The following is a 12804-nucleotide window of genomic DNA, read 5'->3' on the forward strand; positions in this document are numbered from 1 at the left end:
ATGAAACTATTATGAATGAGACAGATTTCTGCTCCGACAGTTGAGGCCCAACGATACAGTCCTGTCTGGTTTCAGGGTTGTAAAAGCCGTTGAAACAGATGGTGAAGAATTCACTGGAGACACAAGTAAAACAACATTTCTACAAAGGTTTGTGATCAGCTTGTGATTCAGTCAGAGCTCTCACTCTGCTGCCGCTTCAGTGGATGATCAGATGTTCGGTGTGACTGCAGTGGACATTAAAGAGATGCTCACACATAGCTTCATATGACTCACATAGATTTGTTCATGTCTTTGTTCTTGAGATTCTCTGTTAATTCTTCATGTTAGTTCAGCTGACGTCCCTCAACAAGTCTTGTGAGTACAGTTGACAAACTGTGTACATGTAGTGTGTGTTAACTCACCTGCCAGCAGGCTGAGAGCAGACAGGTAGATCAGGGGGTGGAGCATGTTGGGAGACGTCAGTACAGCTGACAGAGACCTACAAATCACAGTTGGACGTCTTTGATTGGACAGAAAGTCACATCTACCTTCAATGTCCTGTATGTTTCAGACTGATGGTTGTGATGTGTGTGTCTTGTGTCTTTAAATGTTGATGAAATGTCTTGTCAAGAATGAACTGATTAGATTTTAGTGATCAAAAGTCACGTACGTCACATTCTCATCAAGACTACATCTCTGAAAGGAATTTAATTACATCTGGTACAAACATCCACTTGGATTCATAAGAATATGAGTCTGGACAGACGTGCATAAACTAAAACATCACTGATTAGCAGAGGCCAAAAACCACAGTGGGGTAATTCTAGTTTGATCAGTCTCTGTTGGTTTGATTATTGTTCAGTCTTAGCAACTTCAGATATTCAAATTGTTAACCAAAGTAACATTTACTAGTTTTAGAATGAGCTAATCTAACATCAAGTCCCCCTGAAATCAGTTTAAATTTAAGATGTCGGCATGTGATATTTTACAGAAAATATTTTCAAATGAGAGAACCAGAGCGTTAATATAAGGAAAACAAATATTCATGGCAGAACATTTCACATAATACTGGTTTTGTAACAGCTTCAGCTTGTACAACAAATACAAATGTCCAGCTGTGTATGAGGAGGGGTCAAAGTGTGAGTACAACACTCAGCAACTATAGGAGGATTCAAGTAGCAAAAGTAAATTAATTATTGGGGCTTTAACAGAAAAGTTCAGCAAATTAATTGAAAATTTGGAAATGTTATTCAGAAACAGTAACCATAGAACCATTTTACTGTGTTTTTAATATCTTATTGTTTTAGTGTTGTTTTAACGCTTTTCATTGTTTACAACATCAACAACACCAATATATATTTTTTGTTAATTTTACACAATCACTGTTGATTTTGTCTCCTATCAGATATACTGACAGTACATTATTAAATTATTTTTTATTGCCCATTAATAAAATATAAATATTTAACTACCTACCACCTGGTTTCCATCTATATATATTCTTCTACTTCTAGAGCAGATGTTTGCAGCACATCTTTTAAATGTTGTCTTACCTTCAGGATCTTTGCTGGAGGATGGAGAAGATAAAGGTTAAATAAATTAAAATAATTTTATAGCAACAAGTAAAAACTCATCTTTTGATCATTACCTTTTCCTCTTCAAGTTTGTCAGGATAGCGTGACAGCTGGCTTGTTTCTAACAGTTAGCGCCCTGCACCACCCTGTAGTGTGTATGTTGAGTATGTGTGTGTACCCTGTAAACAGTCTTCAGACTTTGATCTGTGGTTTACTGGTTAATCAGAAATTAACCAACATTTCTGAAAACTGCAGAATCTTTATTAAGAAATAATCAATGGCATTAATCAGCCACTGGTGCAACATGTTTTTTTTTTCTCAAAATAAATAAATAATAAAGACTATTGTTGGTTACAAAGACACCTCAAAGGTAACGAACTAAGCAGAATTATGAAGATATGAATCATATTATATGATGCAGTGGATTTTTTTGAACAACCAGAGCTTCAGTCCAGAGTCACATGTGTGGTTGGGTTTAGGCAACATAAGCATTTTGGTTGAGGTTTTCTTTAATAAATGCTTGATATGTTCAGTATCAACTTGTCATTTAGCTCTCTGATAGTGCAGTAAGAGGAAGATTAATTTATGGTTTCTGCTCTACACTTACACAAGACCTTCTAGTATTTTAATAATCAACCTCAAAGGATATATTGTGCTCTTGAAATGTGTGTCAGGAGGTGGGGTGGAAGAAAAGACATCTTTATGTGATGTCTCATCCAACATTGTGTTCTACTGTGTGGGATTATGCACTACAGGTTTAGCATGTTTGATGTTCCTTAATCTAATAATGGTTTACATTTACATCTGACAGTTAGCAGACGCTTTTATTACAAGTCAGTACAAGGTAAAAGGGTAGGCAGGGCAGCATGAGGAGGTCTTGCCTAAGGACCCCTACTGGAGGTAGGCCACAGCTGGGATTTGAACCCCAGTCTCCCCACATGGGAGGCAGTGATGTTACCACTACACTAACCAGTCGCTGTTTGGTTGTTGTGTTGTTGTGATAGAAAAATACTGTTGCTGAGCTTGTGGTGAAGAACACTGGATTGACATGTCACCTAAAAAGATACCTGGCCTCAAAGTATTTCTTTTAAGGTTACTTCTTGTTTGACATTGCATTGACAATCCAAAGTAAAATAATTACTGCATTGCAGTCGTCATAGTGGTGAAGAGAAATTCAGTGAACTTGGCTTTACATTTTGCCACACACAGATATTTAAGTATGAGTAATCCCAAGATCAATACGTACATTTCTATCATTAGTCTTTGTCTTTAGTCAGTTAAACTTTTTCTTGTTGGCAAATGTTTGTGGGCTTGTTGTGTCAAGTCCCTAAATCCAATTTTTTGCTGAAAAAGGAAAAAAATATTTCATAATAGTTTTTAAAGAAGACTTTTTATTTGACTCAATTTTTTGTCATTACAATTGGTTTTCAGAGGATTTAACAAAATAGAAAATGAATGGCGCTCAAATCAAAGAGGAAACATATGAAAATAAAAAAAAAATAATACAAAAGTTGATTCATGGGTCATTTAATAAAAAATGAATAAAGAGACCAGAGAGACAATTAAATGACACATCTGTCAAAGAAAAGGTCATAACAATGGAGGTCATGCAGTTGAAGTTGTCTGGATGTTGGCTACTGGACTTATTTCTTGTTACATTTACATTTACATTTACATTTAGTCATTTAGCAGACGCTTTTATCCAAAGCGATTTACAAGTGAGGAACAAGGCAAGCAAACAAAATCTAAGTCAAGAAGAAACAACATCAAAGCAAAGTGCTTTCAAAAAAGTGTTTCTGTTTCAAGAGGTGAGAATGAAAGGGTAGGATTTTCTTTTTTTTATTTATTTTCTTTTTTTTAAGTGCAAAGGAAGATGCAGAAGAGTTCTGTTTTCAGCAGTTTTTTAAAGCTTGCAAGTGAGGTGGCTGAGCGTGCAGAGATAGGCAGCTCATTCCACCATCTTGGGATCACTGAGCTGAACAGTTTTCCTTGGTGTCGACTGTGTGGTGCTGGTACCACCAGTCGACGTTCCCTGGTTGAGCGCAGTGGACGGGACGGGATGTAGACCTGAATGATTGAATTGAGATAAGATGGAGCTGTGGAGTTAACCACTCTGTAGGCAAGAGACAGAATTTGACCTTGATCCTTGCAGCCACAGGAAGACAGTGCAAAGATCTGAAGAGCGGTGTGACATGAGATCTTTTTGGTTGATTAAAAATGAGGCGTGCTGCCGCATTTTGTATCATCTGGAGGGGTTTGGTCGTGGATGCCGGTAAACCCATCAATAGTGCATTGCAGTAATCCAGGCGAGATAAGATCAATGCCTGTACAATGAGTTGGGTTGTGTACTCCGTCAGATAGGGTCTGATCTTACCACTGTTGCCTAGTCTTCACACACCAAGATGGAGAAAATCAAGAAGTTTACAATGTGAGCTGCTGAAAGCAATGAAATCTGTCAAGTAGCCAAACACATCCACACCCAGAAGAAAGCCTCTGGCTGGGAACTTCATTGTCATTTCTGAAATTGTAAATAAGTAGGTCTATTTACATTTACATTTAGTCATTTAGCAGACGCTTTTATACAAAGCGACTTACAAGTGAGGAACAAGGCAAGCAAACAAAATCTAAGTCAAGAAGAAACAACATCAAAGCAAAGTGCTATCAAAAAAAGTGTTAGTTTCATTTTCTTACCTTTTAATGAAGCCAAAGAAAAATTTTATTTTATTTATTTTTTTAATAGAGCCAAGTCAAAATAGATGCCATAATAATGCAATCCACCCTTAAGATTTAATACTTTATAAAATATAAATGTATACAGAATTATATAGAAAACACAACAATTTGAGCAGCATTAGGCGACAGTGGAGACTTTCTTGTGACTTCAGCAGAAATGAACAAGGGATGTTCACAGTGCTCACAGTGACACAGAGAGTCAGATCAATCAGTGTTGATTCCAGAACGTGTCCCTGTCACATGAGATCAAACTTTGCTAAACACACCACAACATGAAAATCTAGTCTATTTGATGTGTAAAACAACACAGAGGTTCCAGTGGTGACAGGTGTATAAGGTATACAGTGTTATTCCAAATGTACTTAGTAGATACTGTCACTGAGTTAAAGAAAGCCTGCCCTTCTAAAGATCGTGTTGGCCCAAAGTTTTGTTGACCTATCCCAGAAGGTTGGAAGACACTGGAGAAGCATGAAGAACGTTTTCTCAACTAATTTGCATACAAATGTGTGGGTGGAAGAAAAGGCGTCTTTATGTAACATCTCAAACATTCAAACATATCAAACATTTTATTTTCTTTTAGTAGGTGATGTGAACAACAGGTTTATCATGTTGCTATTATCATGTTCTTCTAATAATGATTGTTGTGATGGAAAAATGCTGTTGCTGAGTACGTGGTGAAGAACACTGGGCTGAAATGTTACCTAAGAAGGAACTTGTTTTAGTATTTAGTATTTCCTTTTTTCAAGATTCAAGATTCAAGATTCAAAAAACTTTATTAATCCCAGAGGGAAATTGTTTTGCCTCATTACCATTGTTCTAAAAACAGACAGAAAGAAAAGGAACCACAACCAGGAAAGATCCAACACCAACATAAATACACAATAACATCAATACGGAACAACTCAATATATATACAGAATATGTAAAATAGATAAATGAAATTGGGTCAATATATTCACAGCAAGTATATGACACTTTCACTTCCCCCACCTCTTACACAGGGGGGAGGAATTGTACAGATTGATGGCCAGAGGTAGAAAGGATCTCCTGTGGCGCTCTGTGGAGCATTTAATGTTAATACGTCTTTGGCTGAACGTGCTCCTCTGTCCAACCAACACACTGTGCAGTGGGTGGGAGGGATTGTCCAGGATTGAGAGGAGTTTTAACAGCATTCTCCTTTCAGCTACAACATGTAGAGGGTCCAGCTCCACCCCCAGAACAGAGCCAGCCCTCCTAATCAGCTTGTTTAGTCTGTTAGTGTCTGCAAGCTTCATGTTGCTGCCCCAACAGACCACAGCATAGAAGATGACACTGGCCACCACAGACTCATAAAACATCCGCAGCATGGTGCTGCAGACGTTGAAGGACCTGAGTCTCCTCAGGAAGTTCATCCGGCTCTGAGCCTTTCTGTACAATGCTGAAGAGTTTTTGGTCCAGTCCAGTTTGTTGTCCAGGTATTTGTACTAGTACATGACCTCCACCTCCTCCCCCTGTATAGAGAGAGGGATGACAGGACTCCAGCTCCTGATGTTCAGTTGCAGATGGTTGAGTCCACACCAGTCAACAAAACTGTCCACCACTCCACGGTACTCTGTGACATCTCCAACCTTCATACATCCTACAACTCCGGAGTCATCAGAGAACTTCTGAAGATGACAGGACTCTGAGTTGTACCTGAAGTCTGAGGTGTACAGGGTGAAGAGGAATGGAGACAGAACTGTCCCCTGTGGAGCACCTGTGCAACAGATCACAGTGTCAGACACACAGTTCTGCAGGCGGACGTACTGTGGGCGGTTGGTGAGGTAGTCCATGATCCAGGAAATCAGGGGAGTGTTGACCTGCATGTTTTTTAATTTCTCTCCCAGCAGTGCAGGCCGGATGGTGTTGAATACACTGGAGAAATCAAAAAACATGATTCTCACTAATCCTCCAGGCTTGTCCAGGTGGGTGTAGGTGCGATGGAGAAGGTGTATGATGGCATCATCAACTTCAATATGGGGTTGATAAGCAAACTGGAGGGGATCAAGTGAGGGTTTGACCAGAGGTTGGAAGGTCTCCAGGATCAGCCTCTCAGAAGCCTTCATGATGTGTGATGTCAGAGCCACAGGTCTGTAGTCATTGAGGACTCTGGGATGTGGCGTCTTATTCACTGGAACCAGGCACGACTTTTTCCACCCTAGAGGAACTCTCTCCAGGTGCAGGCTGAGATTGAAGATGTGTTGGAGAACAACACATAGCTGAGGAGCACAGGCTTTCAGCACCCTTGGGCTGACTCCATCAGGACCTGCAGCCTTTGTGGGGTGAAGCCTGTTCAGCTCTCTTCTCACCTGCTCAGCTGAGATTGTTAGGGTGGTGGCTGAGTCGTGTGGGGGAGGGACTGAGGAGCAGGTAGTGAACTGAAGTGGGCTCTGTGGATCAGCCTGGAATCAATTGAAGAAATTATTCAATTCGTTGGCTCGGCCCACAGTCCCCACATTCTCCTGGCTGCTGGACTTGTAGCCAGTGATGGTCCTCATACCCCTCCAAACCTCACTGGTGTTGTTCTTTTGAAGACTCTGTTCCAGTTTTTTTCCTGTAAACCTCCTTCCCCTCCCTGATCCTGACAGACAGCAGTCTCTGGACCCTCCTTGCTGCCTCCCTGTCTCCTGATCTAAATGCTTTCTTTTTGTCATTCAGGATGGCTTTAATGTCCCGAGTGACCCAGGGCTTATTGTTTGGGAAGCAGCAAATGGTTTTTGTGGGTACGTGGGTGTCCACACAGAAATTGATGTAGTCAGAGATGCAGTCTGTCAGTCCATCAATGTCCTCACCGTGAGGTTCACAGAGAGTCTTCCAGTCTGTCTTATATTTGGCCCGTGAGATCATATGAAATGTGTATTAGAGCTGAGGTGAATTTTTATTACTTTTGGTTGTTTTGTTGTTGGATTGTAAAAAAAGATTTTGATTAAAAAGAAATTCGAAAGACTACAGATAGAGACCTAATAAGATATTTAATTCATTTAAATAAGAAGCAAATACCACTGATGTGTTTTATATTAAATGTAATTTCTCGTTTGTTTATAATATTAAGCTTTGCTTGCTCCAGATTCAATGTTTACTAAAAACTAAAGTTTTGAGTTGAGTTGATATGGGAAGATATGGACAATTGCAGTACATTTTTCAATATATATTGAGTTTGCCCTGTGACTTTGTCCCAGTTTTTAATTTTGTCCCACTGCGAATTTGAGTTTGGAACCCCCGCTCTAAAGTCTGTTGATCTGTAGTTTATAGATGTAAATGTTAAAGCACTACAGGAATTTGAAAACAGAACTCTTCAGAAACTTCACTTGGTTTTGTGGTGTTTTCTTTCACCAAGAAAAGTTTCTCCACTGGTGAAATAAATAAATATATTAATATAATAACAGGTAAATGATGACGGTGACGTCCTGTGTGTCCTGTGGTGATCAGTTGTTGAAAAAAGTGAGGCTGCTCTGTTGGTTCTGAGGAGGTGAAGTGTTTCCACCTGCTGCTTCACACAACTCTCAGCAGGAAATCTACCAGGAATTATTGACTAATGTGTTTTACTGTGTTTGAAATTTAATTAATTAAAAAAAATTCAAAGCACAAATGTTGGACTTTTAATCTGTATTAATCTAAATTTATACAGTAAACATGTTTAATCTTCTGTGAGTGTAGTTTTGTTTTCTTAACAGAAGTCTAAGCCAGGATCAGACGTTAAACTTAAATAAATAACATACAAATGTGTTGATTTAATGTTTCTCTGTTTACTTTTACTCACAAAAATATCAGATTTTTCTCACACAAACAGTATCAGAAACATGTTGTTTTTCTTTTCGCAGTTTAATTTAATTAATAAAAGATAGGTTACATGTATTATTAGTAATGTATTAAATACATTATGTATCCTGCTGAGGTTTTTAAGTTTGTCTGTGTTGTGTTGTCTGGTAATGAGACAAACACCTCTCAGGACCGTCTTTGAACAACTTATTAATGAATCACCTGTAATGGCAAAAAGTTTCAGACTAACATCAACTTTTATAAATGTAAAAGAATGTGTCAGTGAAAACTCATTAATATAAAACATTTCACAGAAAATTAAAGAGGAAACGTTTCTATAAAACTTCCTGTCTTTGAGTCAATCCCTGAACCAATCACATCGTAGATACTACATCTGCACGTATGTATTTGGTTTTGTGAACTGTATATTTAATCTTATTTTGAAGGAGCTTTAATTTTCTTAACTAATTTTCTGTGCATGACCTATGACCCGATGATGTCACTTCTTGTGGATACTTCCTGTTTTCCTCCGTCTCTGAGTTGAGGTGAGTCCATGCGGGTTCTCCCGTTTTTACGTCGTTAAAACGTAGTTAAAAGTACTAAATGATAGTTTTAAACTTATATTTCAAAGAAACTAAACTGAGTTATTTCAGTTTTAGCAACAATCGTGGGTTTTACGTGTTTTTGTTGGACTCTACAGCTCTTTAAAGAAACCAAAGTTTCCACGCTTCCTTTCATAACAGTGTAACCGTGTCTTTGTTTTCACTGTTAATGTTTAACTTTATTTTATGAAGACATATATTTACTACTGAAAACCAAGAAAAATGTTTCTTCCAGGTTGTTTTGATTATGTTCAAATGAATCAATTCATCAATTGTCTTGAAAATGGGTTCATTCATTCAAAGATTTGTGGTAAAAGCAGCGTCTTTATAATGATGTGATGAGTGTAACTAGAGTTTCTGTGAATAATGTTCATACATGTTTGTAAAGATTAGTGGATTATTAGTCAGTAGTTGTTGGTAAAAGGTGTTCTTGGTGAAACATGTTGTGCATTATTTACAGTGGCTATATACTGTAGTGCTAATACACATCAAGGAACCTGTTGAATGTGTGTCTGACTTCACCTGATCTTACTTTGGTGTTGAAAAAGACACGGGACCAATGACTTTTGAAGCACTGACTGCTTCGATCTCTAGTGTGAATCACTTGACTGGATCAAACCAGATTCAACTGGTTTGATCCAGTCTTTTTCCACAACAAAACAAGATCAGGTGAAGTCAGACAGACATCACTAGTTGGTTTCCAGCCTGAAGGGTTTGTTGTTTGTCTCTAACCAACTTTCCTCAGACTGAAGAAGCGACTTCGATGAGTAGTGAAACATTTCAACCTAACAAGAAAGACGTACAGTTGTCACGACTCAACTTTCAGATAACTTTACCTGGAGGACTGAAAATCTTCACAGACATATTATTATTTGATATTTTACAGCATGTCCACTGTAGTGGACAGCAAAACAAATTTACTGTTAGAAAACAGCTACACTTCAAAATCAGAATAGACTGACAAGAAAACAAGAATGTCAATCCATTTTCTAATGAAACTGAACATGAACATAAATTAAAGTCTCCAGTCCAGAGGTCCTGGGTAGCACAGGTTTGAATCTGTAACACCACCTTCTCTTCACTGTTCTCCTTCTCTTCCTCTTTCTTTTCTTCCTTCATTAAAGTCTTAGTACCGGTACTTTAGGAAGCAGTTTCTCTTCTTTGTTATGCAGAGGAACATCTTGCAGCTGATGCATCTCATGTATTTTTAGCTGTTGCAACCTTGGTTTCATCAGTCTAGTATCTCTGGTATGTGTCTGGCCCCGTATGTTGTTAATGGTGCTTCTGCTGTTTTTTGATGGATGGTTCATACTCTTCGCTCTCTTCACTGTCGTCTACTGTCTTGTTAGTGTTCCTCAGGTTCTAGATAGTTCAGCAGCTCATATGCAAGATGACGTTTGGAGTCCAGGAACTGTTGAGTTTTTTTTTGCTGATCATTTGTTTGTGGTGGTGTGTGTGACGGCACCATACAAGAAAGGATCTTTCCTATGTGCAGTAGAGGCCATCAGCACTGGCTCGTTGTCAGAACATTTTGTGATCGCAAATCCAGGACTTCTTCTGACCACCATCATTGACCCCCGGCTAGATGTCTCTCTCTGATACTGGAGAGAAACTGCCCCAGTTATCATCCTTTGACCTTCAAATGTATTGTTCCCTTGGTTAGACTTTAGAGTCCAGAATCAGACCATCTGGAGACTCAAGTACAAATACCTTGAAGCTTTAAACCTTTCCTGGTTTCTGGAGGTTAAGGCAGCCTTACCTTACCCTCCAAAGGATGTCTCTCTTTGTCTCCTCTATTACTTTTAGTTCATTGACAATTTTCAGTGAGATTCTCAACTTGAAGAACATGTTCTTGTCATTTTCTGGCTTATTATTGGCCTTGTGGTTTAGCATCTACCCTTCTGTTAAAAAAGAAAATCCCACAGTCGTCTGAAATAACATGAAAGTGACAAATATAAATTTACAAAAATAATAAAGCAGCATTACTAATCATGCGACTTGCGGCTTTGGAGTACAGATATAAACACTATACACACTATTTATAGTTGGACACACAAGTCATTTTATTTACATTTGTATCCTATAATTTCCAGTTACATATGAAATGGTCCCAGTGAAAGATGCAGATGTGTTTGCAGAAGTTTTTTACTAACTTATCGGTAAGAGAGAAGACATCATGAGATCATCAGATTAATCATCTGAAGGATCAACTGGATCAATTACACACAGTGATCCTCATCTGCTGAGTCAGTGATATTCTGTAGCTGTGGTTTTTGTCTTATCTTGTGTCTTTGTTGGTTCACAGATCACATTCATCTCAGGTGAGGGCGAGCATTGTTTTGTCTGACATCAGGACAGCTTTGTGAAATCTGGTGCCACTGAGAAAGAAGCAGGATGAGTTCTCCCCAAAGGGTGAGTATTTAAATCTCTTATATCTCACATCCTTTGCATTTTTCATTATTTCCATTAACAAAACCTCAAGTTTTCTCTCTCTGTCATTTTAGAAACACAGAAACGCAAAGAAACAATGTCAGCATTGTAACAAAGAATTGTCTTCATCATACAAACTAAAGATTCATGAGAGAGTTCATACTGGAGAGAAACCATACAGCTGTGATCAGTGTGGTAAGGCATTCACATCAGTAGAATCACTAAATCTCCACAAGAGAATTCACACTGGAGCTAAACCGCATCAGTGTCAGGAGTGCGGCAGTGCATTCTTATCAAAAGGACAGCTAAAACGTCACTATCAGAGATATCACAGTGGAGAGAAACCATACAGCTGTGAGCAGTGTGACAAAGCTTTTGTAACAGCAGGAGAATTAAAACTTCATCAGAGAGTTCACAGTGGAGAAAAACCATTCAGCTGTGACGAATGTGGGAAAACTTTTTCAAGGTCAGAAAACTTAAAAAAACACCAACGTACCCATACTGTAGGGAAACCTCACAGCTGTGATCAGTGTGGTAAGGCATTAAAAACAGTAGAAACACTAAATGTCCACAAGAGAATTCACACCGGAGCTAAACCGCATCAGTGTCAGGAGTGCGGCAGTGCATTCTTATCAACAGGACAGCTAAAACGTCACTATCAGAGATTTCACAGTGGAGAGAAACCATACAGCTGTGAGCAGTGTGACAAAGCTTTCGTAACATTAACAGAATTAAAACTTCATCAGACAGTTCACAGTGGAGAGAAACCATACAGCTGTGAGGAATGTGGAAAATCTTTTTCAACGTCAGGACGCTTGACAACCCACCAACGTACTCATACTGGAGAGAAGCCATTTAGTTGTGAGCAGTGTGACAAAGCTTTCGTAACAGCAGGAGACTTAAAACTTCATCAGAGAGTTCATACTGGAGAGAAGCCTTTCAGTTGTGATCAGTGTGGTAAAGCTTTCTCTCAGTCACGTAACCTGAAAAGTCACTTTCTCATTCACACTGGAGAGAAGCCTTATCACTGTGACGAGTGTGGGAAATATTTTGCTCTCTCAGGACACCTAAAAGTTCATAAACGTATTCACAGTGGAGAGAAACCATACCAGTGCAGAAACTGTGAGAAAACCTTCACTTCTTCAACAGACCGCAACAGACATGAACGAACACATACTGGAGTGAGACCATATAGATGTGAGGAGTGTGGGAAAACATTTGTGCTTATAGGAAATTTAAAGGTTCATAGAAACATCCACATTATGGAAACAATATACCCTTGTGACCAATGTGGGAAGATCTTTAGCAGCTCCGCCTCATTAAAGTGTCATGAACGGGTTCACACAGGAGAGAAGCCTTATCACTGTGACGAGTGTGGGAAAAACTTTACTCAATCAGGACACCTGAAAATTCATAAACGTATTCACAGCTGAAAGAAACCATACCAGTGCAGACACTGTGAAAAAGCTTTAAATTCTTCAAAAGAGCGAAACGAACATGAACGAACACATACTGGAGTGAAACCATATAGATGAGAGGAGTGTGGGAAGAGATTTGTTCACCTAGGAAGTTTAAAGGTTCATAGAAACATCCACACTATGGAAACAATCTACCATTGTGAGCAATGTGGGACGATCTTTAGCAGGTACACTTCATTAAGGCGTCATAAACGGATTCACACTGGAGAGAAACCTTATAAGTACAAATAA

General features: G+C 38.8%; 1 protein-coding gene across 1 annotated transcript; it reads left to right on the forward strand.

Moving 5' to 3' along the window:
- The first annotated feature begins 8561 nt into the window (after positions 1 to 8561).
- LOC113168244 (zinc finger protein 227-like) lies at positions 8562 to 12804 on the forward strand. The gene is made up of 3 exons (XM_026369251.1): positions 8562 to 8608; positions 10971 to 11077; positions 11170 to 12804. The coding sequence occupies exons 2-3, from the start codon at positions 11060 to 11062 to the stop codon at positions 12526 to 12528; spliced, it is 1377 nt and encodes a 458-aa protein (XP_026225036.1). The 5' UTR covers positions 8562 to 8608; positions 10971 to 11059; the 3' UTR covers positions 12529 to 12804.

The sequence above is a fragment of the Anabas testudineus genome, chromosome 18, assembly GCF_900324465.2.
Source record: "Anabas testudineus chromosome 18, fAnaTes1.2, whole genome shotgun sequence".
In the NCBI taxonomy this organism is placed as follows: domain Eukaryota; kingdom Metazoa; phylum Chordata; class Actinopteri; order Anabantiformes; family Anabantidae; genus Anabas; species Anabas testudineus.